General features: G+C 40.4%; 1 protein-coding gene across 2 annotated transcripts in view; it reads left to right on the top strand.

The window, feature by feature from the left end:
* Nucleotides 1–27,252, top strand: part of NSMCE2 (NSE2 (MMS21) homolog, SMC5-SMC6 complex SUMO ligase) — a 210,215-nt gene that overhangs the window by 83,401 nt on the left and 99,562 nt on the right. Inside the window, exon 5 of one of the 2 annotated variants that reach the window (XM_027602684.1) lies at nucleotides 21,422–21,505. The exons of the other annotated variant lie outside the window; for it this stretch is intronic. Within the exon in view, the coding sequence (XP_027458485.1) occupies nucleotides 21,422–21,505 (84 nt within the window). The remainder of the gene's footprint in view (nucleotides 1–21,421; nucleotides 21,506–27,252) is intronic. 2 annotated transcript variants of the gene reach the window in all.

Here is a 27,252-nt window from a genome sequence, read left to right on the forward strand (position 1 = left end):
GAGAGGTGTGGAAAAGGAAGTAGCTTTCAGTGTCTGCAGAACGGAACGGAAAGTCTCTCTTTGTGAGCCACTTTACTTTGCAGACAAAAACTGGCTGCTTCTTGTTGCTTTCTTCTTTCCAGTCTGGCCGCCGGGGCACCTCCCAGCCTTCCATGGCCACCTCCCTCTCTGTCTGCTCTAGGCTGATCTCACTCAGAGGGCCTTCTGTGGGAAACCTTTGTTACCCACTTCTGCTCAAGATAGCCTGTTCCTTTCTGCAGCACTTCTTACACACACACACACACACACACACACACACACACACACACACACACACACACACACACACACACACACTCCCTGCCCCTCTTTAAAGTTTTTATCATATGCATGTAGTATATAATTCACAAAGTACACAAGGCTACGTAGTGAAAAGTATGGTCCTTGCCTCCCTGGAGCCAGTTAGTGTTACCCGTTTCTTTCGTATCCCTGTAGAAACCGCTCTGTGTGTATGTGTGTGTGATAGCACATTAGCCATACTGTCCTACTTTGCTTTTTTTCACGTAAATATTTTGGATATCCTTTCACATCAGTATAAATAGTGCTTCTTTATTTTTAATGGCTACATAGTAGCTCATGATTTTTAACCAGTTCCCTGATGATGGGGATAATTGACTATTACCCTCAATCCTGCAATAAATAGTCTTACACTGTACAGACAAAATTCCACACAAGTCGGTCTATATCTGTAAGAAAAATGCTGGTGAAATTGCTGAGTCAAAGCCTATGTGATTTCTTTTAATTGTACTGTGGAGGACAAATTGCCCTTCATAAAGATTATATTAATTTGAGTTCCCATCAACAATGTGTGGGAGAGCCGGTTTACTACATACTGGCCAACTCAAGTTTAATTAAAACCTTTTGGGTCTTTGCCACTTACATGTTCTAGAGAAACTGTTCTTACTCTGTTTCCTATTGTTTGTCATCCTTTAGAATATTTCCGCAGATGTTCCTTGTGCTATTGGTTCTTTGTAATTTCAGATAATCTGATACTTTCATTGACTCTGTATTCCTTAACTTTCAAGAGAGTTCCTGGTTCTGATGTTCTGTCCCATGGGCATGTACCTGTCACTCCCAAATTTTGGTGTGAAAACTATGGCCATTCTCTTAGGCATCTTTGCATTATTTTCCCCACAGTTACTTACATGTCAAAGTGCTCTATGACTGTTTATGGATTGATTATCCCAAGTGGGCAGACTCCCTCTGTGTATGTCATTTTGAAGAAGAGAGCGTTATGGCTTTCTGAATATTTTGCACTAGTTCCTGCCTTTGTGTTAAATATTTTAAATAACATTATTAGCATCTGTTACTGTATATGTGAATCATTCTCAGTGCTCAGACCCAGTTTATTCACTATTGACTTTTACCTCATTAGAGATGCTAACACAAATTCACTTAAAGATACCAGTAAGATTTTATGGCTTGTTTTCTAGTAGACCTAGATAAAACCTTTCTGGGTCTACTCTGCAGAGCTGGCTGAAAAGGTGGGAAGAATCTCTTAAAAGATACTCTTTTTGGGTCATGAAGAAGCCCAGGGACTTGGCCAGGCTAACAGGGTGAGCCTGCAGAGCTGAGGTGGTGAGGGTCAGGTAGCTGTGCAGGGAGGCCTCATTCATAACCAGGCTACTGTGTCACCCCTTCAGATAGCAAGGTGAGAAGAGCAGAATGGGCAGCAAAGTTGTTAGCCAGGCTGAAGTATTTGAGGGGAGGGAGTATTCAGGTCAGTGGTTCCATATTAAACCATTGAAGATCATTGCGAAAGGATGAATTATTTTGACGTGCCAGCCATATATAGTTTGTAAATTTGGGATGGTTGATCAGGTGAAGAGGCACAGTGGGCTAGAAAGTACTGATTCACAGAATCTAAATAATTCCTTTATTAAAGTAACATTCCTAACTGCAGGGTTTCAGTTGCATACTTTAGTATGTACCACACAGACCCCTGGCTGAGAGGCAAGGCTTGATTAAATGCTAGCCCGTGTTCTGATCGCCAAGGTCTGTACCCAGTGTGCCTTTTTCTGATTCATCTGCTAAGTCAAATGCTCAGGGTAGTCAGGCAGAGGCTTTGTTCCATTGACCTCATGTCCTAGAGACTTAATGTCTAACATTCTCTAATCTAGTAAAAAAACAAAACAAAACAAAACAAAAAAACTTAAGATCAATGTGTAATAATAATTCTGATCCAAAAATTGCATTTAGCAGTATATAACAACAACTGGTCATAATTCTCTTGTAGAAAATGAGAATAGGAAAGAAAAGAACACCTTGGCTTTGTAAGAGCAGGCCCCTTTACGAGGAAGGAATCTTGGATATTGGTGCTTTTTTTTTTTTTTTCTTTTTAAGCTTTTCTTCTCTGCCACATGATTTTCCCTTCGAGGAGACTGGAAGTAAAATGATTCAGCCCGTAGAAGAATGTCCTCTCAGCGTTCAGAGGATTATCTACATCTCAACAGTGTACATGAAACCAGTCATGTTACTAATTACATTCTCACTTGGCCAAAGGGTTAGCTGTTCTGAAATGGGATTTGAATGCCCATATCTTTCATAGGCCTAAGCTTGTCTCTGGTATTTTAATAAATAAACATTTTTTATAGAGTGATTCAGCTCAAATGTATTGTCATAAATAGGAGAGAGTACGTAAGGCACTCATACTTGCCCTTTCTTTTCTTGTTTCTCTCTCTCAGTATTCCAAATCCACAGAAGTCTGGAAGTCTGCAGGCCACACTAGCCTGAAATGTGAGTTTTCTTTGGCTCACACAGTGCTGAGATTTGTTGTTTGCCAATGCAGTTAGGTAGGAGTTGTGCTTCTCATTTAGTCACTATTCTGACCATTCGCTTTTGTGCTCTTTATCTGGTACACTTGCCCTGTCTTTCCCTGTTAGGCGTCCAAGTTTGTAGTTCTCGCTTTACATTTAGGACACCCTGTGAACATAGAATTAACACAGAAGGTTGGGAGGTAGAAATTCTGCCCCTAAGAGCTTTATAGAGAAGCATTTCACATTGAGTAAAGAGCTCTTTAAAAAAGAAAATGAAAACCTGTTATTTCTATTTTAAGAAGTGGTTTTGAATATTATCATTTCATAACAGTATCATCCCCCCCAGCACTTCTCAGATTTAATTACTATTAGGCTGGACCAGTCTGTAGAGCAAGCTAAATAGAAGGTTGGTAGAGAGAATTAGGGAACTGTATCAAGGTTTAGAGTACCAAGGGTCACTAGTACGCCAGTCACTTCTAGCCAGAGTATACACAAACAGCAAGGTCAAGACAAGTCACAGGTCATCGCAAGGTAGACAGACTGGGGGATAGTAATAGCATCCTGGGCCCACGGGGCAAGAGAATGCAGAATCCTGGCCTCCAGGACTAGTACATATGTGAACCAGAATGAGATGAGATCAGAATGGGCAGTCAAGGAGCCTGACCGGTTGAAAAAAGTCTCTTGGGAGACAGTACAGAGCCCTACATAAGAAGAAGGAGTTTGCTACGCAGCAACCTCCTTTGCTTAGATCTTTCTTTTTAGTTAACAGACTTTATTTCTTAGAGCAGTTTTAGCTTTACAGAAAAATTGAGCAGATAGTGGAGAGATTTCTGATAGGCTTCCCTCCTGCCCTTTCCCTATATTTAGCGTCTTACATATTAGTGTTGTGTGTTTGTTATAATTGATAAACCAATATTAATAGAGTACTGTTAACTAAAGTCCATCATTTACATTAGAGTTCACTTTTTTTTTTTAAGATTTTATTTACTCATCTGAGAAGGAGAGATAGAGAGCATGAGCAGCAGGGTGAGAGGCAGAGGGAGAGGGAGAAGCAGGCTCCCTGCTGAGCCAGGAGCCCGATGCGGGGCTCGATCCCAGGAGCCTGAGATCATGACCTGAGCCGAAGGCAGACGCTTAACAACTGAGCCACCCAGGTGCCCCAAGAGTTCACTCTTTTTATGATACTGTTCTGTGGTGGGTTTTTTGTGGCTAAATGTAACATTTACCATCTCAACTGTTTTCCAGCATTCAGGTCAATGGCATGTAGTACACTTGGGTTGTTAATGCCGTCCTCACCACCATCCATCTCTAGCACTTTTTCATGATCCTGCACTGAAACTCTGGGCCCACGAAAAAGTAACTGTACAGACCCTGATAACCACCGTCCTACCCTCTGTCTCTGTTTGACTTTTGTGGTAGGTACCTCATTCATGTAAGTGAAATTAAACAATATTTGTCCTTTTGTGTCTGGCTTATTTCCCTTAGCACAGTGTCTTCAAGTTCAGCCGTGTTGTAGCATGTGTCAGAATTTTCTTCCTTTTTAAGACTGAATACACGCTCCATGGTATGTATACACCACGTTTTGTTTATCCATTCATCCGTCGATAGACTCTTGGGTTGCTTCTACCTCGGCTAGAATGCTCCTAGTGAAGATCAGTCTACACATATCTCTTTGAGTCCCTACTTTCAGTTTTTTATACCCAAAAATGGAATTACTGGATCAAATGGCCTGTGGGTTTTTGACAAATGCAGAATGTCATGTGTGCACTATTATAATATATAGAATGGTTTCACTGGCCTGAAAATCTCATGCTTCAACTATTCATCCCTCCCCATCTTTGCCTCTGCTTAGATTTTAATAATGTTCCTTCTGTGGAGATGTAACTACTGTTTATACCCCACTAAGGTAAGCTTTCAGGTAAAAATGGGTAGGATCCCAGAGCTATTAGTAGACGTGATGAAATCAGTGATCAAGGGACTCAGAAAGCAGAAAATTCTGATAAATTATAGTCCCTCGGGCTTTCAGATTCTGAAAGTTACCTAGGCGATAAACATAAAGGTCACAGATACAGAGCTTTATGGGAACGCGTGGGTTTTAAATTCAATGTTTGTGGGTATACAGTTTTGTATTCCATCTGTTTGTTCCACAAAGCTTTATTAAGCTACTGCTATATGCCACGCCCTGTGCTAGATGCCATTCAGGCAAGTTAGAGACTATTTTAAGAGCTTCTACCTTATGCACCAAGGAACCCCTTTTGCACTTGTTCTCCAAGAAACATGTGTTTTGTTTTGAAAGATGCCCATTATGTAACTATACTTGTGCTAGGCTTTCCCAGTTCACTGAAAATAGCTTTTGAACCTCCATGATAATTTTCAGGGAGTCCAAGTGGTTCTAGGTGTCTTGATAAGAGCACTGGTCAGCTTTTATGCACAGTGTGGTTAGGCTGCGTGACTGTCAGTATGCCCTGTCCTGTCATTACAGCTGTGCCAAGGTACTTTATGTGGCTGTTTTCCAGACTGGGCTTGCTCAGATTACCATTTCTCTGGCTTTTCCAATTTCTTGCTGACCTAGCCTTTCCCCCTATACTTCCTTTGTGCCAGTAACCATTTACATGTAAGAAAACATACTGGGATAGAACATGAAGAGAAGAGAAGGCTCACTCCTTCGGGAGGCTATGTTCCTGAAAGCAGGGGTCTTCATGCATTTTTCACTGTTCTCCCCCATCAGAGGTAGCACACGCTTCCTGATATTTTGTATTTTTATACATGTTCTGCATACAGTGTGTACATCATGTGAAACCTAATTTTTTTCTAATTTTTTAGATAAAAGTTATTTTTAAATAGAAATTCTAAGATGTTGCATACCCCAGAGCATGCATCCTACTTTGAAAACCTGTGCTGAGAGAGCTAGCTTTAATATTTTTTGCTGAGCAGCATACCTCACCACTGTATAAGACTGTAGCATAGAGTCTGTAGATAGTGCCAAGGAATCTAAGAGCTATCAACAGACAGGTGCATTTCATTAGGGAAAAGTCCTAATGTCTATTTCTAATTCACTGTGCTACTCAAGTTTAACTCCATGTGCATTTGTAATAGAGGTAGCATATTCTGAAAAATTGAGATAGTTTTAGGTCAGATGCTAGCCATTCATTTCCCACAACCAATTATTTTTTGAACGCCTTCTGAGTGTTCACATTACATGTTACCAGACACTGACCATTCACTGTACAATGATTCCATTTGACATCTGTAGTCCACATTTTCTGCTGTTTTTGCTAGATACTTTTTAAGCATTTTAGTCTCCTGTGGCTATACTGTCAGAGAAATGACTCTTAGTACAGAGCCAAGTGAAATCCGTGAACAACCCACTGAAGTTACTTTAATGGCACAGACTTTTAAATGCATCATTAATGGTATATACTCTCTACATATTTGCTATTTGGTCTTGGGAGAGGCAGGTAGACAGAAGGAGATGGAAGGATAGCCTAAATTGCATTTAGTGTTTCCACTGTTCCAAAGCCTGGATATAAATGAAAGATGATCATCTCTACTTAATTTATCTGGCTAGATTCCTGTGCCTAATGGCTGCACATATACCATAAACACCGGGAAGAAGCAGCCATGGAAACACTTGTTTTCTTGTTGGGCTAAATTTACTCTGGGTTGAATATTAACACAGTGCCTGGCAGTACTTTAAAAGCAAAAATAGCTTAAGCGTGACTCACTCTGAGTCATTTACTGCTAGTGCTGCTATACTGCCTAGAGCTTGACATTGAACAAGTTGGCAGCCTGTATTGCTACATTTTTTCTAGGAACTCTGAACAGATTTCATTCTTGTGAATTCGCTTGTGCAACGATATTAAATAGAGTAATATGTTTATTTTGTTTCAAAGTCAAATGAATTTGAGAATGGTGAAACTGAAGTATTTTTCTTGGGCTTTCTGGAAAAGCTAGATTCTCAGAATTCTCCTGTGGTTAAAAGACTTACTTTATCTTATAAAGAATTAATAAAATGTCATGGAGGTTTTGTTTTAGATGCTTGGCCTTTTCTGATCAAAAACATCATACTTCCTGAAGATCATTATAAAAATGAGCTTAGTAGTACTACCAAGTAGGATTCATTAAATTTCTGACATTACCTGAGAAGATGGAAACATGCCATCCTGAAAGCTTTTTCTCTTTCTTCTTCTTCTTTTTTTTAAATACGGTGAGGCATGTAACATAGCCTGCCTTGTAGTTAAGTTGGGTGTATGACTTGTAAAGTCCTCTCTTGTTATTAAAGGTTATATAATGGGAAGTTCATTGGTTTTGAAAGGCAGACCAAACCCACCCACGGGATTTCTATTGGCCCTTTAAATAAATGTATTGCATGCCTTTCCCTGAGTAACCCTTGCGGCTGAGGAGGGAGTAAAGCAGCTTGTTGGCTGACTGTAGGAAAACCCATAAATGATCTGTTGGTCTCATCTGGGCTGGGGTCAGGAATGGCTGAGAATCTAAAAGTATATATATGAGGATGGTTTTCCCATGGTGTTGCAATCTTTTATTTTAACATGTTTTTGTGTTTAGTTTTTGGAGTTGCCTAACAGTATAATTTCAATTGAGGCTTAGTTTCAACTCTTTTATTATAAACTGTGGGAACATGATTTTTTTTTCTATTTAAAGGCACAATCATTTTGCCTTAGGATTTCAGTAATTTATAAAGAAAGTTTTCCAGTGACAGCCTAAAACCAAAATGAGCCTAACCTAATGCTTGATATTATTTTGAAATTGTTTTACCATAAGAGTCTTGCATTGGAAGATGTAACTCTGGCAGAGAATTTCAACATAGTTGCATAAATTGTGTTTCATATTACAACTTGTTCTCTACTTGACTTCATTGAAATTAATAAAAGGACTCTTTCAGAAGGATCTGGTGAGTTAGCATCATTATTTAAAAAAAAAAAAAGCGAAGAACTTACTCATAATGTATCCTGTGTTGCTAAGTTTTCAAAGTTAGTGATCTCAGCCACACCCAGAGAGCCCTTTGAGAAGACTGAAATCCACTTATTCATTTATGCTGGCTTAAAATTTTCTTCCCAATAAAATAAAAAGTAAAAGAGCGGAGATCGATCTGAATTTTCCCCGAGATATATGGTGATTTCATGAAAACCTAACATTTGAAAATTGAGTTGCTGCCAAGTCTTGAATGTAAAACATAGTTCCTTATTCTGTGGTTAAAGAGGTCCTTTAAAGCAGGGCTTTCTGACTGGGCGCTGTGGGTGCTAAAAATATCCCCAAGGTGCTTTTTGTATCCCAAAGGGGTCCCATCATCCTGCCTTAGATCCAGAGGAGAGAATGCCAGGTCCTGCTGTAGTATTCCCCTGTGTCCTGGTCTCACTGACTCTCTCCTGCATTTTGGAGACCTATAAATGAGTTATTTGTGTGGCTTGAAAATTAACTCAAGATTTAGTTAACCAACACTATTTAGGTTGTAAACTGAGAAATCTAGTCTAAATGAATCTCAGCATGGCTGAGTAGCCAGTCTGTTATTATGGCAGTCATGTAGATGTGTCTTGTCCATAGGAATGTATGAAGATAACCTCAAGTCTTCGTGCAGGGCCCAGCATAAAGTAGGTATTCAGTAAAAGCTCATTAAATCTGAATTTGCTTATATGACCACTATTATAACTGCTCACCTTATTTGGCCCGCCAAGCTTTGTTCCTTTCCTTTTATTCATTTCTGTACTCAAACATTTATTGAGCTCTTATTATATGCCAGAAACTTGCAAGATATTTGAGATAAAAAATTAATAAGCCTTCAAGAAGTACAGTCTTCACTTGGAGAGGCAGATAGGCAAATTATTAACTATGTTCATCATATGCTTTTTTTTTTAAGTCTAGGTACAAGGATGTCATGACCTTCAGTAGTAACATTAGGAAAAAAAAAAAAACAAAACCAATAGCAACTTTTGATTTCTTTGAGCATTTACTGTATATACCAGGTCTGTTCAGGATACTCTGAAGTGTAGATGGTGGTATCATTCCCATTTTACAGAGGAAGATATTGAGGCTCATAAAGCGTGAGCAATTTGCCCAACTTCATATTCGTGATTCAGACCCAGGAAATCTAGTTGCAGAGTCCATGCCCTTAACCATCACATAAACTGCCTCCTCTTGATTGACTTTACGGAGGAAAAAGAAAGAACTCTTAGAGTAAGAGAAAATGGGAGGTCAGTCCACCCAGTGATAATGGCATCTCTTTTGTGGAGCATTAGATTTATTATTATTATTTTTTTTTTTTTTAAGAGGAGTGATTACTTTGGAGTACGTTTGCTAAAATCCGTGTTCCTAAAACAAAGTGCCTTCATAAGTAGGCTAATTCTAAGAGTGATTTACCACATACCCAGCATATCTTTCCTAGGCTATATGTGCTAATCCCTAAAATGAGCTGAGTCTGAGGACTTCATGTTCTTTCACATGACCTCAGAGACTAAAATCAGCTCTTAAACCAATGCTGCGTTCTGCCATTCAGAGAGCAGTGCTTGGAAACAGCTCAGCTAAAAGTGAAGCTTGGCTTTCCTTCAGTTGAAGGCAGTGTTCCTTCTCTCATCTTGTCCTTTCAACTCCGTTCACCTCCAACCCCCCAATTTTTTGTTTTTTTAATAGTCCCCACTACTAAACAGTTATCAGAGCCTGCTGCTCTTGTTTCTTCCTTGGCTCTGTCCAAGTTCCCAATAGCTGCAGCAGAAGTAGAAGTGAGAATCGTCAGCTTGCCCTGTGCCCATATCCTGTAGGTGGAGCACCCCCCTGAGAAGCAGGTCCTAAAGGGACATGAGCAAAGGCGCTTCTCCTGGGAGTTCCCCTGGCATTTTTCTCTGTTTCATTGTGTGCTTTCGGGGACATTTGTTTTTATTTGGTAGGGTATTTTTTTAATTTCTTGGCCTATTTTATAAGAAAGTGTTTTGTCTTAACATGGGAGCAAATTGTACTTCCTCGCTGGACAAAGTTGTCTGCAAGGACCTTGCCGTTTTCACCCCCTGCAGGCCCAGCTTGGGGCCCGTGTAAGCAAATAATCATTCTGCTTGGTGAGCCTGAAGCAGAGAGAATGAGTGCATTTCCAGGTACAATATTGAGTTTTGTGGGTTTTTTTTAAATTTTCAAGTAATGATTTCCAAAAGATGAATTTTTAATAGACTTGTTACAGCTTAATCGAAATGTATCATTGAGTCTGAAGTTGCCCTCAGCACCCACATATGTAACACTTAGTAATTCTTTACACTTTTGATTCAACACAAATTCTATTTGTAAGAAAAAAGAGTGCATACGTTTTTCTTCCAGAAAACCAGAATCAAACATTTTGTCTTGAGCTTTTTCCCCACACATGAAACTAACATGTTGGTAATCAAGATGATGCACTGCGGAAAGAAATGTAATTCTACCCTGAGGGCAGTGTGACTTTTGACTAAATATTCTTGTGCCCCAGTCTTTGTGTGAACTTTCTTTTAAACATGTCTAATCCTGACATTTTAAAATAACATTTTATAAATCCACCGGAAAGGGAAGGTAACCATACAACTATCAGATGGTGAATTCTAATCATGGGACGTTCGCGTGGGTTGTCTGTAATTGAAGACAGTGCATCCTTTGTCATTGAAGACAGTGCAAGTGAGGACGTGGAGATGGCCAGGAACAGAAAGGAGAGAGGGGTGAATGGCTGCTTTCTCGGCACTGCGCCCCCTCATATCTGTAGCTAGGATCGATTCTAGATCTCATCTTTTTTGTGTGTGTGTTTTATTTATTTGAGAGAGAGAGTGCGAGCACATGTGTGAGAGCACAAGCAGGGGGAGCGGCAGAGGGAGAGGGAGAAGCAGACTCCCCCCTGAGCAGGGAGCCCGATGCGGGACTCGATCCCAGGACCCTGAGATCGTGACCCGAGCTGAAGGCAGCCACTTAACCGACTGAGCCACCCAAGCGCCCCGAGATCTCATCCTTGATGCTTGGAGGCCTTGGGGACCTGGAAAACCAGTTTGGGCATTGCAGGCCGCTCTAGATTAGTGTTTTCCCAGGTTTTCACTTCCTGACTCTGGAGGAAGGAATGTCACTTGTCAAAGAGGGAATGGGAGTTACTCTTGAGAATAAAAATGGAGTTTTGGAGATGAGGTTGGGGTGGGGAGAGAAAATTTGTGGGGAAGATAAAGGAGAGGAAAAGACAACTTTCTCTCTCCCCCTTACTCCTCCCTGTTTGACAGTCTGGTTATTTCTGCTTTCTCCCTTGGCTTCCTCTTCTCTCTGCCCCTTCAATGGCACAGTGCTTCACAGCTTGCTCTCTCTTCCCTCTTTCTCTTCTTTCTGTGTCCCCAACCCCATCAACTTCCTTTAGTGGCCCCATCCTACTTCTCAGAGGTGTCCAGCAGTCGGTGCCACGTTCACAGCATAGCTGGTGCAGTCTGAAATACCCGTGCACACTCAGGGTCTGTTTCAGAATCCACCTTTACCACCCAGCAAGCTTCGCCAGACTTTCTAGTTTCCCTTGAGGTCAGAGTGAGCCCCCGTACTCATCCTCATTCATCTTCCAGTTGGGTAGACAGTCTTCAGATCCATGGGACATGAGACAGGAGAGGACCTGCCATGTCCTAGACATTGGGTTGGGGGGTGGGGGTTGGCACGGGGCAGGTGTAGTAACAGGGAGCCTAGAGCTGGTAGGGGGTCAGACGATTGTACTCAATTAGTGTGTGCCTGGCTCTGTGCTAAGTTCCTTCTCATCTATAATCTCATTTGCTTTACATGACAGTTTGTGAGCCATTTCTACCACCACTCAAAGATGGAAACAAAAGCTCAGAAAGCCTCAGTGATTTCCCTCAAAGTCACAAAGCTTGTAAGAGGCAGGACCAAAACTCAAATGTAGGCCTGAAGTTCATGCTTTTTTCCTTTTTTTTTTTTTTATTGGTTCTACTTACCTAAGTTGAGATAAGAGTTTGGAAAGCTCTGAAAACTATGTTAGGTGTTCATGGGCATTGCTGTTTTTTTGATGAGTGATATTATCTGAATAGCTAAGATATTATCTGACTAGCGGAGGCAGAGTGAAGGGGGAGTTGGAAAAAGATATTGCAAGAAATGAGACAAGATTGACAACTATGACAGAAATCCAAGCAAGACGTGGTGGGTCTAACTACCACAGTGGCAGTGGGAACGGAGATGCAAACATGGAGAGAAGAGATTTGGAGGGGGAATTTAAGCACGGGAAGACTGATGGTCTAAAGGCAATGAGGAGAACTAGATTAGATTTGTGGTCTCAACTTTTTTTTGTTTTTTAATCATACACCCCTTAGTAGTTAAATACTTTCCAGCATGTATCCAGTACAGAAATTTTACTATTTTTTTTGCTCTCCTTTCCAGTGGATTTTCTTGTGCATATCCATTTTAGAGGTCACTGGAATTAATTAAGAAGAATGGGTGTTCGGGAAGGTTGGCAAGGAGGAAAAGTTAGCAAATAAGAGTTTCATTTTGGACACACTTGAGTTTGAGGTGCCTAAAGGAGTGCAGTCATTTGGAGATGCTTCTTACAAAGTTGGAAGTGAGTAGTGAAGTAAAATCATACCAGGCTTATGTTCTAGGTGAAATTCAGCTTTATCCTCAAAATAGAGCCCAGTATATTTTTTTCCTAGTTCTATTTTCTTTTTTTTTTTTTTTTTTAAGATTTTTATTTGTTTATTTGACAGAGAGGGAAATAGCAAGAGCAGGAGCACAAGCAGGGGAAGTGGGGGAGGGAGAAGCAGGCTTCCCGCTGTGGAACAGGGAGCCCGCATCGGGCTCCATCCCAGGACCCTGGGACCGTGACCTGGGCTGAAGGCAGACGCTTAACGACTGAGCCACCCAGGCGCCCCTCCTAGTTCTATTTTCTATGTAAGAATAATTACAGATTAAAGTCAGGAGTCTGTTTTATATTATTTTTAGCTGCATATCTTTAGTTGATTGTCTTAGCGTTTTATCATTTGATTCTCAACTAAATATTTACAGATTTTTGAAAATGCTATCCTTGGTCTAAATTAAAGAGTGAGTATTCTTAGAATAATTCTTTTGTGTAGTCTAAAATGGGAAAATCTTTTTTTTAAGACCCTGTAGATTGTAATTCATTGGCCTAGTCAGACTTCCTTAAAATAGTCAAAGATATCAAGCCTAAACATGTCTTCCAAACAAGGAGATTCATCCAAAGATCAGAATGTCTTTATAAATGGCTAATGCTTTTCAGTAACTTTCTCAGAAGTATAATTCTCATTTCCTTCTGGCTAGTCCTCCGTTACTGAGTTAATACCTATAAAGCCTAGGCCCAAATACCTTCCATTTATTAAGACCCTACAATTATATGATTAAAGGCACAAATGCTGGTTGGTGTTTTGGGGGTGGTTCAGTTCGGTTTGATTTTAATTAAGAATACTATTTTCTCAACCTTCAGCCAACAAAATCTTTTATTCTTAATATTCAAGGCATGTTTCCCTTTGGGGAAGTAGGGATGGAAAACAGCTGTTGTTCCTCCAAATCTCATGAAGTTCAGTTAACTTTCTTCCTTTTATCTGCTTCCTATCAGCACCAGTATATCAGTATCCTTGATGAATATTTATTGAATACCCAAAGAATAGTGGTACCATTGTAAGTTGATCATATAATGATGTGGGAAAGCACCTTTTCTTTTTTATTGCTTAATGGATAAAACAAGGCACAAAGAAAAAAAGAGTCTTTGGTGCACTTGGGCAAATAGATTCTCAAAACACGTACATAAAAATGGAAACATTTCTACTGGAAGAAATGGCATGGCCCAATCAAGTGGATGGGTCTCCCTGATCTTGCCCCTGTCTTTCTTAGACAGCAGAGGGCAGCAGCATGAGCTACTAGTTCTCCTGGAGCCATCAGCTTTTACTAGCTCTTTCCTTCCCTGAGCTCAGTACACACCAGGTACAGCTGCCCTGCTTGGACAGTAAATATTTGAGACTCTGAGGTAGAGGATTAAAGCACTAAACAAAATCACAGTATAGATGGGTAGTTCATAAAAATGACAGCATCTGATTTTACATTCTAACGTATAATCCTGGTCTCTTGTTTTTTAAGTCTTCATTCTAGAGCATTTTTGAGAGAGCAGATATTTAAGGCTGTTAGTCATAGAATAAGCTGTATAGTCGCAGGATGTTTATAGTTGTTTTACAGGTAGAAGCAGGATGAGCCAATCTACAGGAAGTGCTGCGCCACAGTGAAGATTTAGTAAATGTGAATGAATGATTGCTGATATCTCTTCAAGAAGACAGCTTTTTTCCACAGCTGATCTGGATTCACAGTCTACTGCTGCTTTGTATTTGGCTAGCCTAAAACAGCAGTGATTGTAAAAACAAAGTGACTAAAGCATCTCAAGACCTTTGTTCTAGTTCTGCCGCTTTAATATTGTTAAGTGCTTACAGAGCAACCTCTTGAAAGCTTTTTCTCGTTGCCTGGAACAGAGTTTGTGTTTCCTTTTGTGTTAACCTCAGAACTCTGATCATAGCACTTCTGCACACTGTAGGTCACAACCCACAAGCGAATAATGACTTCATTGTAAAAGGTTGTGACCAGCATTTTATTGTAAAGGAAAGATACCGAACAGGGTAGATTAGAAAATACCACATGCACCATGCAAACTTTTGTTCATTTTAACATATGTTCTGTACACTGGGTTATAAGGTAAAATGTATTTCTTACTGCAGATCATGGTAAAAAAGTTTTTGGAAAACATTTCATTGTAGCATGCATCACATCTTCACATAATTCTGTTTATAAATCTGTCCCCTCTACTAGACTATGCACCTCTTGAAAGAAGGAATCACATTTTCACATTTTCTTTGTCTTAATTCCTAATACCTAGGACAGATCTTCCTGACATGTACGAGGTGTTCAGTAAATGTTTGTGGAATGAATGAATGAGTGCATGAATGAAAGTCACTTAATTCCTCTGAGCCTCATATTTCTTTTTCATAAATTAGAATGTTACCAACCAGATCTCACAGTGTTATTGTGAGGACCGATTGAGATAATGCATGTGAAAATGCTCTATACAAGTGTTAGGAGCACAGTCAGGATTCTTGTCCAGCATAATTTTTGTTGTTGGGCAAATAAGCCTCAGGAACTCCAGAAATCTTAACTAAGTGTTCTCAAGATGGCATATTTTTTGTTGTTCTTAATATTATAAGCTTTTTTTAGATTTAGAGTTAGAAAACAGTCTTGAAAAATTGGGTGTGTGCCTTTTTTAAACTTTTTATTATGAAACATTCAATATACAAAGTAGGTCTGGGGAGGAAAAATTTTTTCTTTACCCTTCTAGGTTCTTTTGGTTGGTCTGTTAATTAAACTGACATAATATTAACGGGAGATTAGAAGGTTTATTAAACAGAAGAAGAACAAATTTAATTGCATAGGTACAGGAGCCCCACAGAGTCATGAGAGGCTCAAACACAGGCAGTTGAGGCTTATATGCCATCCTGAGCCAAAGAGAAGGGGGCAGGAGTCTGGGGCTTCAAAGGGGGGGCAGACAGTTCACAGGGAGATGGGAAGAGCAGACGTTTGGTAAACAAATGTGTGTCATACCTTGCAGAGACCATGGGACACAGACAGGACTTACAGCAAGTAGGCTCTGTCAGCTCCTCCCAGCTTTACCACACCTAGCTCACACTGTGTAGTTATCTCTGGTGATAGTTCTCTTCTGGGACCGGGCCCTCTATTTAAATTGTTAGAGGCAGTAAGCAGGAGGTAAAAAGCTCTTCCTGACTCTTCTGGGCCTTGACTGTCTTCAGCTCAAAATAATCTACATGCCATAGTGGCACATTTCCAGGAGGCTCAGTCTGAAGGCACAGTAGAAGATGGACTCCTGTGTACTCATCCTACCTTCAACAGTTGGTTGACTGTTTATGGCCAATTTTGTTTCATCTGCATCCTCTCCTATATTCCCTTTCCATCTTACTGAAAGAATAATGTATTTCTTTTCTTCTCCCCCTCCTCCCTCTTCCCCCTCTTTCTTTTTACCTTTTCAAGTATGTAGAACTTTTTCTTTCTTGTTTTTTTTTTTTTTTAATTTCTTTTATTTATTTTGGGGAGAGAAAGAGAGTAAGTGCAGTGGGGAGAGGCAGAGGGAGAGGGAGAGAGATACCCAAGCAGACTCTCTGCTGAGCGTGGAGCCCGATGCAGGGGCTCAATCTCACGACCCTGAGATCATGACCTGAGCCAAAACCAAGAGTTGGACGCTTAACCGACTGAGCCACCCACGTGCCCCTAAAGTATGTAGAACCTTTAACATTCTTTTAAATGAGTTATTCTCTGACCGGAACTAGCAGGTAAACAAGGTATATTACTTACCAAGATTTTCATATGATGGTAACCCAAGTACATTACAAAACATGATCACATTCCAGAGTTCTAACTAGTTCTGGAGGCTTAGCTACACAATTGCCAACTCTGCTATCTTCTGCAGAGATGTGACCTTACAGAACAGTAGAGAGTTTAAAGCATGATAGATTACTTTTAAGCTTTTTGAATTTTTGTTTTGTATCATGTAATAGTCCTCAAGCCTTTGACCTTTAGCTAGGCAACAAAGTGTATCCAGCGGAGACTTTTGGAATACTGTAAAGGTATAGTAAACTCTGCTTTAAGACTACAGCCCAGGGTTGTAACATGGACCTCAGAAGTCATAGTCCACTTAGAAGAAAAGAATTTTAATATGTTATTAATTTTTATTGATCTTTTTTGATTTCATAATTTTGTGATTCAGGTCTTAATATGATCTAAATACAAATAATTTTAAACTTTAAAGATGTTTATTTTTTTAAAGATTTTTTATTTATTTATTTGAGAGAGAGAGAGAGTGAGAGAGAGAGAGAGAGAGAGCCCAAGAGGGGGTAGGGTCAGAGGGAGAAGCAGACTCCCTGCTCAGCAGGGAGCCCAATGTGGGACTCGATCCCGGGACTCCGAGATCATGACCTGAGCCGAAGGCAGTCGCTTTACCAACTGAGCCACCCAGGCACCCTAAACTTTAAAGATGTTTAATTCTCCCAAATATTTTATGTATGAATTATGTGGAATTTTTCATCCTTAAAGTCAAACGTGGAGCTCATTTTCATTTTTAATAAGGTACTGCTAAGTTTTGCCCATTGCAATAAATGAGTAGTGAGTTTGCATATCTCCATTGTCTTGAAGTTTTTAATGTGTCCTTGAAATTTTTTTCCAAAATAAAGTAAACATAAGTGCACATATATATGGGGTGCCTGGGTGGCTCAGTCATTAAGCGTCTGCCTTCGGCTCAGGTCATGATCCCAGGGTCCTGGGATCGAGCCCCACGTCGGGCTCCCTGCTCAGCAGGGAGTCTGCTTCTCCTTCTCCCACTCCCCCTGCTTGTGTTCCCTCTCTAGCTGTCTCTCTCTCTGTCAAATAAATAAATAAAATCTTTAAAAAAAATAAAATATTTCAAGACATATTGTACTAATGTAAGGCGGTTACCCCAAACCCAGGTGGGGAGGATTGTGGGTCGGGAGTGCCAGCTGGAGGAGGTGAAAGTCACGTGCATGGTATGAGTGTCCTGACTCTAAAGATGTTGTGGATCACAGATCTGAATAGATTTCTGTCAGGGACTTTATCATTCCACCGGTCTCCCCTGCTGGAAAGCTAGAAATCATCTTTTCCTCTTTCATTCCCTTCATGTAAGAAATAGATTCTTATATGTTATTTATTTAGAAAAATCTCTGGCTTTATCTTTTGCGTTTTTCTTTTTTTTAAAGATTTATTTATTTATTCCAGAGAGGGCAGAGGGAGAGGGAGAGATCTCGAATCCTCAAGCAGACTCCCCACTGAGCACAGAGCCCAACATGGGGCTTGATCCCAGGAGCCTGGGATCATAACCTGAGCCAAAATCCAGTCGGAATAACCGAGCTACCCAGGCATCTCTGGTACCTCTGGCTTTATCTTTTTCATTCCTGTGACCAGGGCATCAGTTCTGATCTTTATCAACATACGTCTGGACTATAATAACAGTTGAGAAGAAATGAACTAATACTTGGTGGCCATGACATTTTATGTACATTTAATCCTTAACAAACCTGATTATCCGCATGTTTCAGGTTGTGAAAACTGGGCAAGCTCTTACAGGATCATTATATTGCTAAGGAATCTCCTTGCCCTGAGTCTTTCTGCCCCTGTAGTTCATTCCGTATCAAAATAACCATGATAATCTCCCTAAAATGTAACTCTTGCCTAATAAAACCTATAATTGCTCAGCACTTTACAAATTACTAGGGATTTTTCACGTTTGATTTCATTTTGCACAAACTACTCCATGAGGTTAGTATTTTATTACTACTTTGTAAGTAACCTGTAATGGCTTCTATTTCCCATCAAACCAATGGTAAACTCTTAATATTGATGACATTCCACATTTTGTGCTATGGCTCTGCTGTATCCATGTAATCATATCTCTCAGTGTAAACTGGAGTTAGTTTTAGCCAGGTGAGCTTCCCTATGGTCCCCCTCAGTTACCATTCTCATCTCTTCCTCACATCTGTTCAGACACAGCTCTTGTCCATGTCACCTGCTTTCCCCCTATCCCTGTCCTCTCAGTGTGAACTCTACCAGCCCTACTGGGCCCATTTCAAGTCCCATCTTTTTGAAGAAGCCTTCTCCAATAATTTATGTCTTCCTCTCTGTTTTTTCTTCATGATTTCCTTTGTCCAAACATATGTTTGCCCTTGAATGTAATTTAAAATTTTTCTCCCTTAACTATAAAAGTAATACATTGCTTCATGTAAAAATATTGTATAGGATATTTAAAAGTGAAAAGATAACTCCTGGTTTCCCAATCCCGGTTCATAGAAGGAACCACTGTTACCTGTCTTTACAGTCATATTTCTGTGCATAAACAAGAATGTGTGTGGGCACATAAACACACACCTATTTACACATGTGGGAGATAGATACAGATTGATCTATTTTCTGCACAGACACCATCCACAACTTTCTTTTTTTCACCTGACAATGTATCTTGGAAATCTTTCCGTGTTTGGTGAGTGGAAGTGATTTCATTTAAACACATTGCTTTATTGCCTCATATTGTTTGAAGTCAGATCATTTTATGCATCTACATTCTTATCTTCCTTCAAAGAAAGAAACCAGCAACCCCACAAGAGCAGAAGTAACCATATATTCATTCTCATGTCCATTCCTTTGCTCTTTACTCCTTGTGCACTTACTGGATATTTCAGTGTTTGTGCTGTGGAAAATTAAGGATGTTTGCTTCTCATAACCCCTCAGGTGTTAGGATATAGTAGGTTTGAATGGAGAAGTGACACAGATTTCTGTCATTGGAAATATGGCCCATCGGGTTATTTGAACAGTCCTCTTGCTGAAAACCATCTAAACTGTTGAATATGTAGAAGAAAACATCTTCAGAGCATCAAAGGGCAGAAAATCAAAGGAAATCTAAGGAACATGAGAGTGCATGGAGGCTTAAAGAACCAAGCTGCTGTAGCGCTACGGGCATTTGCCAATGCAGGTAAATTTGAGCTCTGCCTGCCTTATGGGTAGTAAAACTGTACAGAAAGCTAAGGAAATGATTGACATAAAATTCAGGATGATGATTTGGTTGGGGGGGCGGTGGATGCAGGGAGTTTCTAGGGTACTCAGAATTTTTTATTTATTGACCTGGTGGCAGCTATCCAGGGAAATTTAGTTTCTAAACAGCCTATTTATTTTGTGTAATTTGCTATATACATGTCATAATTGACAACAAAGAATTAAATGTAGAAGAATAAGTTGTAAAACAATGTATATAGTACGATCCCACACATGTGTATATATTATATCAATGGATGCATGCATGTGTGTGTATATCATAAATGGGATGTGTAATACGTAAATTTTACATGTTGATAGAATATATAAATTTATGTATACATATATAAATATGTGTTTGGGGCTGCAAGAGTGTGTGTGTGTGTGTGTGTGTGTGTGTGTGTGTGTGTGTGTGTGTGTTTCATGTACATAGAAAAAGATCTGGAAGAGTGTTCACCAAACTACTGAGGGCAACCTTGAAAGGTAGAACAGGGGTGGGGAAGTAGAAAGGAAGGAACCTATACTTCGTGCTTCACTGTTGTTAAATGTTTTTAAAGTAATCATCATTATTATTTAGGTCTTTTTTTTTTTTTTAAATCAGATTTACTGAAAGATGTGGCTTCTGTCTCTGCCTATGAGTATAAAAGGTACTCCCGCTGCCGTGCTTCATGCCACTTGGCACAGTACCTTTTTTTTTTTTTTTAAAACACATATCTTGTTCCTTTGTTAGGTTGGAGCTTTTAAGGGGAACAAGACAATGTTGTGCTTATCTTTCTATTTCTTGTACCTTAAAGAGAGCAAAAGTCTGTAGGCATCCAGGAGATACATTTCCTTAGAGGCTCTTTTGAATGTTATTCTGTAGCTGGCACAGCAGTGGGCATACAGTTGGCACAGCGAATACAGGTTGATTTGACTTTAACTGACACTTTGTGGAACCTGTAGGCAAGTGTGGAGTCCACCGTGCGGTGCCCCGTTTGATCTCAGAAGCTGGAAAATGAAAATACTCTCTGAAAATTAAACTAAGAAATGCACATCTACTAGATTAAATCCAAGAGAGCCAACGTGAACCTAAGAAACATAAAGACTCCTTGGACAGTAAGATTTGACTATAATTGAGGGCACTGGCATCTTAAAAACTCCCAAACATATAAAATCTCCATCAGAAGAGCATTTTCTCTGTCTCCAAAACAGAGAAAAGGAAAAGCAATCAATTAAAGCGTTGTGATACCCAGCCAAGCACTGTCTGACCAGTAGCACCTGCCAGGTTGAGGCAGCCTGCCTGGCAGGTGGATAACCCTGTTGTGGAAAGCTGCAGGGCCTCATGCCATTTTGTGCTGGAATCCTGTGTAATTAACTCCACTTGCTCTGCTTCCACGCCCACCAAGCTTCCCTCTAATAATTTGCCTTCCCAAGGAGATAATGCACTATCAGGCTGATGGACATTCAGTAGCCTGAATCTTCTGCTGTTCACTGTAAATAATAAAGTCGCCTTCTTCTTTTTTTTTTTTTTAATACATCAGTGTCTTGTGAGTTTTGTTAGCATGAGTCTGCATTCCTGGGTCCAGTCAAAGAGATCGGGTATCAGAGTCTGTGAGGCTCATCAAGGTAAATGCTACCTTGAGAGCATCTGTTGGAGCGGACTGCTGGATTTCCCAGGTGATGCCCATCCATGTCGTCATGCTTCATGTTGCCTTTCCATTCCACACGTCACCAGAATAATTCTGCCGAGAAGTAATCTCTTAAGAACATCTTCATAACGTGCACATTTCAGTTAGAGAGTACCAAATAATATTACGTCAGTGAGAGTAGACCCTGTTCTTCTGGGTGAGTATTACTTGTTTGGTTTGGCAAATTTCACACCTGTATGGAGGGTGGAGTATATATATTGTCAGTGCCACATCATGAGGATCTCTGACAACTCATTTCCAATTCTGGCTTCTCAGCCTCTTCTGGCTTCACTCTGGCTCTCATCTCATTGTCCACATCAATCCTGGCGTCATTCTCAAGTCACTTCCTAATCTGGGTCTCTCTTGCAGCAGCGAAACCTAAAGAAGATGGAGGACACAATGAGGTCGACAAGATTAAGGATAAGGATGCAAGTAGAGCAGGCAATGAACGAGGTTATAGAGTTTTTTTCTTCCATTCTCATCTTTCTCTCTCTCCTCAAAACAGCCCCCATAGCATTTGAAAGGGTTTCACATACCACACATGTGACATGTTCAGCTCATCTATGAATGTAACGGAACTTAGGCCAGATTTCAATAAATCATTCACAGCAATTTCTTGCCAAGAAGGATATCAAGAGTAGATAACAGGGCAAAACCCATCACAGCTCTTGAGTGAATCCTGGAGTTTTTTTCTAAGTGACTATTACCTCAAATAAGACACTGTCAGGTGGGAGGGACTTTACTAAACTGCGGTTTTCCCCCTTTCTCCTGTTCTTCCTTTTCACCCCAGCTTCCAGCCAGCATGACTGACCACTAAATTTCACCATAAATTTGTCAGGAATTTACCCAGAGCAATCCTCAGTTGTCACTACTATTTAAAATAACATATTTTTATGCGTAGATTAAAACCTCACCAAAATTCCAGATAGCATAGATTAATATAGAATCTTAAAAAGATGTTTTTACAGACTTGGTTTTTAAAACCTATTTTTTTTAACAGTCACAATTTTTCCATTTATACAATTGGAGTTCTGTAGCAGAATTAGACACTGTTGGATTGTAAGTATATATAATAAATTCATGAGGCTTCTATCCATGTACATCAGGGCAGAGCTGTTCTTGTGTGCTGTTCAGTGATATGGGGCTGAATTGCTAGACAGGTAGTTGTGGACCATTCCTGATTACCTAGATGCTAATTAAGTAACCAATGAATTTACCAAGCCTTTTGACCCAGTTTGCCAAATGGGCTTTCACTTTCTTTGGATGAAAGATGATACTGTTGCGGACAGGGTCCAGTTTCCAGCCCCTTGTGAGCAAGGTTTGTTTCACAGCCAGAGACATCGTGGGCATGAGATCGGTAGCCACCCTGCGGACCCCACAGTAATGGAAGTTAGGCCAGGTGGCGTTGGAACACGAACTAGTCAAGCCTGTCACCACTCTGTGTACCTGTCCTACATTTGTGGATTAGTACAGCAGCTTAGACAAAAGTGAACATTTTCTAAAGCAAACCTGGCGGTTTGGTATGCTATATGCTGATAGGAGAGCTTACCAAAAGATCATATTCCCTTCCTTTATTAAATGTTTAATTACCTAGGGAGAGGATGCACGTGGTCAGCATTTATTAAAAAAGAAACACCCAGCACTTTGAAAATTACCTGTATTTTTCAGAACTTACATACATCTTATCATTTTGCCAAAGTGCCTGATACAGTTTCATGACTCCTCCAAATAGGGCACTACATACACTGTACTGTGAATAAAGGAGTAGAGTGAGCCAGGGGAGGAGGGTCACCTGAGAAGTGGTGAGGGTTTGACCCCCTCTTCCTGCCCCTCCATTGTCATAAGCCCAGCCGACGACTGCCTTCCTTTTCCTTTTTCTCTTTCCTTCTGTTGAAGGTGAGAGTCTAGATAGGGATTCACTAGCCAGAACGGAGAAGACAGCGGGGTTGTAGAATAGAACTTGCCTGAAGTTGGGTAGCATTATGGCAAGCTGAAGTTTCCAGTTTTCAGAATTGTACAGATCTCCTCAGATCCTGATAGACCCTTTGTATGGAAGCCACCCTTCCACACTCTTGAGTGCATGAGGACCCTGCGTAAAATGGCCGAGGAAACAGAAGTTCCTCTTTCTCCCTCAGTTCTTTCCTGGCGTGTGTTTTTCTTCAGCTCTTCTGCAGCCTGAGTCTCTGCCTCAGGAAGAGTTTACCCTAGGGCTCGATGTCATTGGGTCAGTCCCTGTGTGTGTCTGTGTGTTGTGTGTGTGTGTATCTACGTTTTGGTTTTGTTCGTTTGTAATACACTTTAGAATAGTCCTTTCTAACCAAGCATTTCTGAAAATTTTAGGATTGACTGTTGAGGCAGTCTAAAAATTACCCTTGACAAATGTGTAGGCGCATCAGATTTTGGGTGCAATTCTGTGGTATTCATGCATTCCTAATGTCTGTTTATGGATCTCAGCTAGATTCAGAATCCCTCTCCCATGATGGAATTCCCAAGTTGTCTAGCTGCATGGACCCCTGTGGGGTTTGAAAATACGTTCGTTCACCTGATACCCATTAAATGCCTACTCCGTGTCAGGACCCATGCAGGGCACTGGGGTAAGGTGAAAAGGACAGTGGCCCACGCGTCAAAATTTCCACTGTAGTTGAGGAGGCAGACGAGGAAACGGACGATTACAGTACAGAATAGATGTAATAGTAGGGGAAATACGGGATACTTTGGGGCAACACATCAGATGGGTGTTTAATTCAGCTTTGGGACATCAAGAAATTCTCCTTACAGTGACACCTGAGTTATTCTCCCAAGTAGAAGGAATGCTGTGTACAACGTCAAGGGCATTATCGACTTGTACGTTACGTTGAGAAATTTGGATTTGATTTTAAAAGGCCCTAAGTTGAGGGGATGAGAACCGATCTGGGAGGAAGCTAAGTGACTGTAGCCTACAGAGAACAGGTTGGGAGAAGCAGGACTGGAAGCTGGCAGACTTTGGCAGGAAGCCAAGCAGACAATAGTAGTGATTTTAACTAAACTACTGACTATCGAAGAAGGGAAAGAGGCTGAGTGGAAAGAAAATGAATTGGAAACCGCAGAATTTAGTGACTGACTGCATTCACTCCTTCAACAAATATTTGTCGTGCTGCTGTGTGTTGGGCCCTCTTCATTCTTTTGCTGGCCACCCCTGAGTCCTTTGAGGTGAAGATTCCTGATTCCCTTTAGCTAAGGTGGTGGGGAATGTGTGAAATTTAATATGGAAGCTCAAGGTACCATCTTGAACCAGAAGCCTATCCGGTACCTCCTGATGAATGGTAGTGAAGTAGACAAGACGCCATCTCTGTCCTCAAGTCCAGTGGCAGCGACTTCCAGGCCTCTGGCATGATGGTGCCATTTGCCAGAGATGGAACCGATGTGTCTCAGACGAAAGGCCCTGGGCAGCAGTGCTCCTTCAGGCTGTAAATGCCCCTCCTGAAGTTTCAGGATGTCCCTGTAGGTGAGAATCACCATGCTTAATGACAGATGTGTTGCTGATGGGAGAAAGTTTCTACAGGAACAGTATTCGGGGAGGGGGGCCGAAGAATCACTGATAGAGAGGGTAGTTGGAGCCAGGAAGAATATGTTGAATGAGAGGGGGGCGCTGAGGTTTGGACCTGGCAAAACCACAGAGAAAGAAGAGGAATCTGATGAGAAAGCCAAAGAGCACAGAGAAAGTAAAAGATGTTCCAAGATGGAGCCTGAGGGACAGGAGGGAGGGGTAGCCGTGCCGCAGCCACAGTCCGCCGCAGGGTGTGCTGGGTAGGCTTCTGGCTCAAGATGGGAGCCTGAGCTTGCACGCCAGACCTCACACGCTCACCACCACTTTGGCTAAAGGGAATCAGGAATCTCCACGTCAAAGGGCTCAGAGGGGGCCAGCAAAGAACAATGAAGAAATTTTATGCTATGTGAATTCTGTCTCAATAAAGCGGTTATTAACAAAAAGAATGATGAAAAATTCTCTTTTAAATGTATTCTAACATCATTGTTATACTTAAAAAATGAATAAACTATAAGCATCCATCTGTGTTGGGGGGGGGATGGGGGCAGTGAGGGAGATGTTGTCCACAAAGGGAGAATAAATTTGTACCCAGTTACCTACTGACATCGCACGCCGAAAGCAGTGGAACAGCACCTTAGATATTAGAGGGAGTGTGCTGGTCACATTTTACAGCCAGCGGAGGCATCATTCCTTGAAAGGGCAACAAAAAGATCATCTTTGACATTGAATGACTCGCAAAACATCCCATTCATGTCCTTGTCCTGAACAACAAAAATGCAAAGAGATCTAGAGCCAAACAAGTAATTAGAATTACGAACCCAATAGGGGAGGAAATCAAAATAGAGTATTTGTTTAAGTGGTATGGAATTACTTATGAATAACAGTTGTTAATGTAGTAGTAAGCCATAATGTTAACAATAAATGATTCCTCAAAAAACTAATATAACAGACCAGTAGTAATGGGGACCCACAATTATACAGTGCTTCAACAGTTTGACAGGCAGAAGGAAGACGAAGGAGTGCCAGGAGACTCGGTGCTGTTTTAGGGTTGGCTTCTGTAAAGAAGTCGAGGATGAAGAAAATTCTGAGTTAAGCAGTGCTAGTGTGGAAATGAGATGAAAAATTTCTTGGCCACGAGTCGGGATAGAACATCTTAATATGGCTAAGGAGAGGGTAGTAAGGAGAAAACAATTTGGAAGCATAAAAAGCAGAATATAGTTTAAATTAAGACTGAACGTATTCATTACCACACAGTAACAACCCTATTCTGTTAGGAGACAAGTATTCAAATTGTTGTGTTTTTTTTTTAATCCAACCATATTAATTTGATCCAGAATCATGCCTTAAAAAAAAAAAAAAGGGCATATAGCCATAGATGCAGAGGGAATTTTTTAAAAATATATTTGAAAAGAGTAATATTTTTAACCCTATGACAGTAAGTTCAACCTACAAAATGAATGACCAAAAATAAATTTATAAAAAATTTAGATGGCTAAAATTGACAAAAATAGGATTAAAAGAAAGACTCCTCCCCCCCCAAAGTACAAATTCTAGACATATTTATCAGTAAATTCTGTCAAATCTTAAAGGAGCAGGTATTTCCTCTGCTTTCTAATCTACTTCAAAGCATGGAAAAATATGGAAAATGGTCCTGTTTATTTTATGAAACTAGAATGGCTGTGACCAAATTCTGTTTTTTCTTTTTCTTCAAAGGTAAGAACACTATCACTTAAAACTAAATGTATGAAATCTTCAATCAAATATTAGCAAATAAAATCTAGGAGCCTATTGAAAGAAATGGAAAATATGATCAGTTCAGACTTGTTTCAGTAATGTAGCATTTGCTTATCGTTAGAAAATCAGTAATATGGTAATCACATTGAGGGATCTACAGAGGAAAGCCTTTTCCTTCCTGTGAGCCAAGCAGTACTCTGGTGATCCAGCAGTGAACCCAAGTAACCCACTCCCTTTCTTTGTAAAACTTAGTTCCGGTGGGAGAACAAAAATAAATAGATAACTGTTATAATAAGCACATATAAGATTTTGATGTATAACAGATTTCAAATCAGTGGGGGAAAAGTTGGCTTAGTCAAGAAAAATTTTTGGAACCATTGGCTAATGTTTTATAACATAAATCCCAAGTTTAGACTTTACATTAAAATACATTCCAGATGAACTGAGGAGTTTAAATGTTAAAAATTGAAACCAAACTATGGGAAGAAATCAACAGTGACTACTTGTACTACATTATGTTCTGTCAGATCTTTTTCAGTCCTGTCAGAAGTCAAAGTGCTTGGAAAGATTTATGACCTGAAGGATAATGTTGCATTGCTCCCGAGACAGGACAAAAACACCTACTTCAGACTTGCAAACATTCAACAAAGCATAACATGTTGGCAAGATTTATTGGAGGGTTTCATCTAGGAAGAACTGAAATATCCAGGGGCAAACGCAACAGCACTGATACGTAAGTCCAGCTGTACCAGCAAGACTAAGGTTTCTGGAATGCTTCCTGCACGCTAGATAGCATTCTGAGGCTTTACACGTAGTACTCAAAACAGTCACCGGAGGTAGTGACGGGTAGTACTTTGCATACTTTACAGGGAAGGCTCACAGGCACAGAAAGGTCTCTAGCTCTAGGTCTCTAGGGCACCCAGGCTAATAATTGGCAGAG

The sequence above is a fragment of the Zalophus californianus genome, chromosome 4 (genome assembly GCF_009762305.2).
Source record: "Zalophus californianus isolate mZalCal1 chromosome 4, mZalCal1.pri.v2, whole genome shotgun sequence".
Classification (NCBI taxonomy): domain Eukaryota; kingdom Metazoa; phylum Chordata; class Mammalia; order Carnivora; family Otariidae; genus Zalophus; species Zalophus californianus.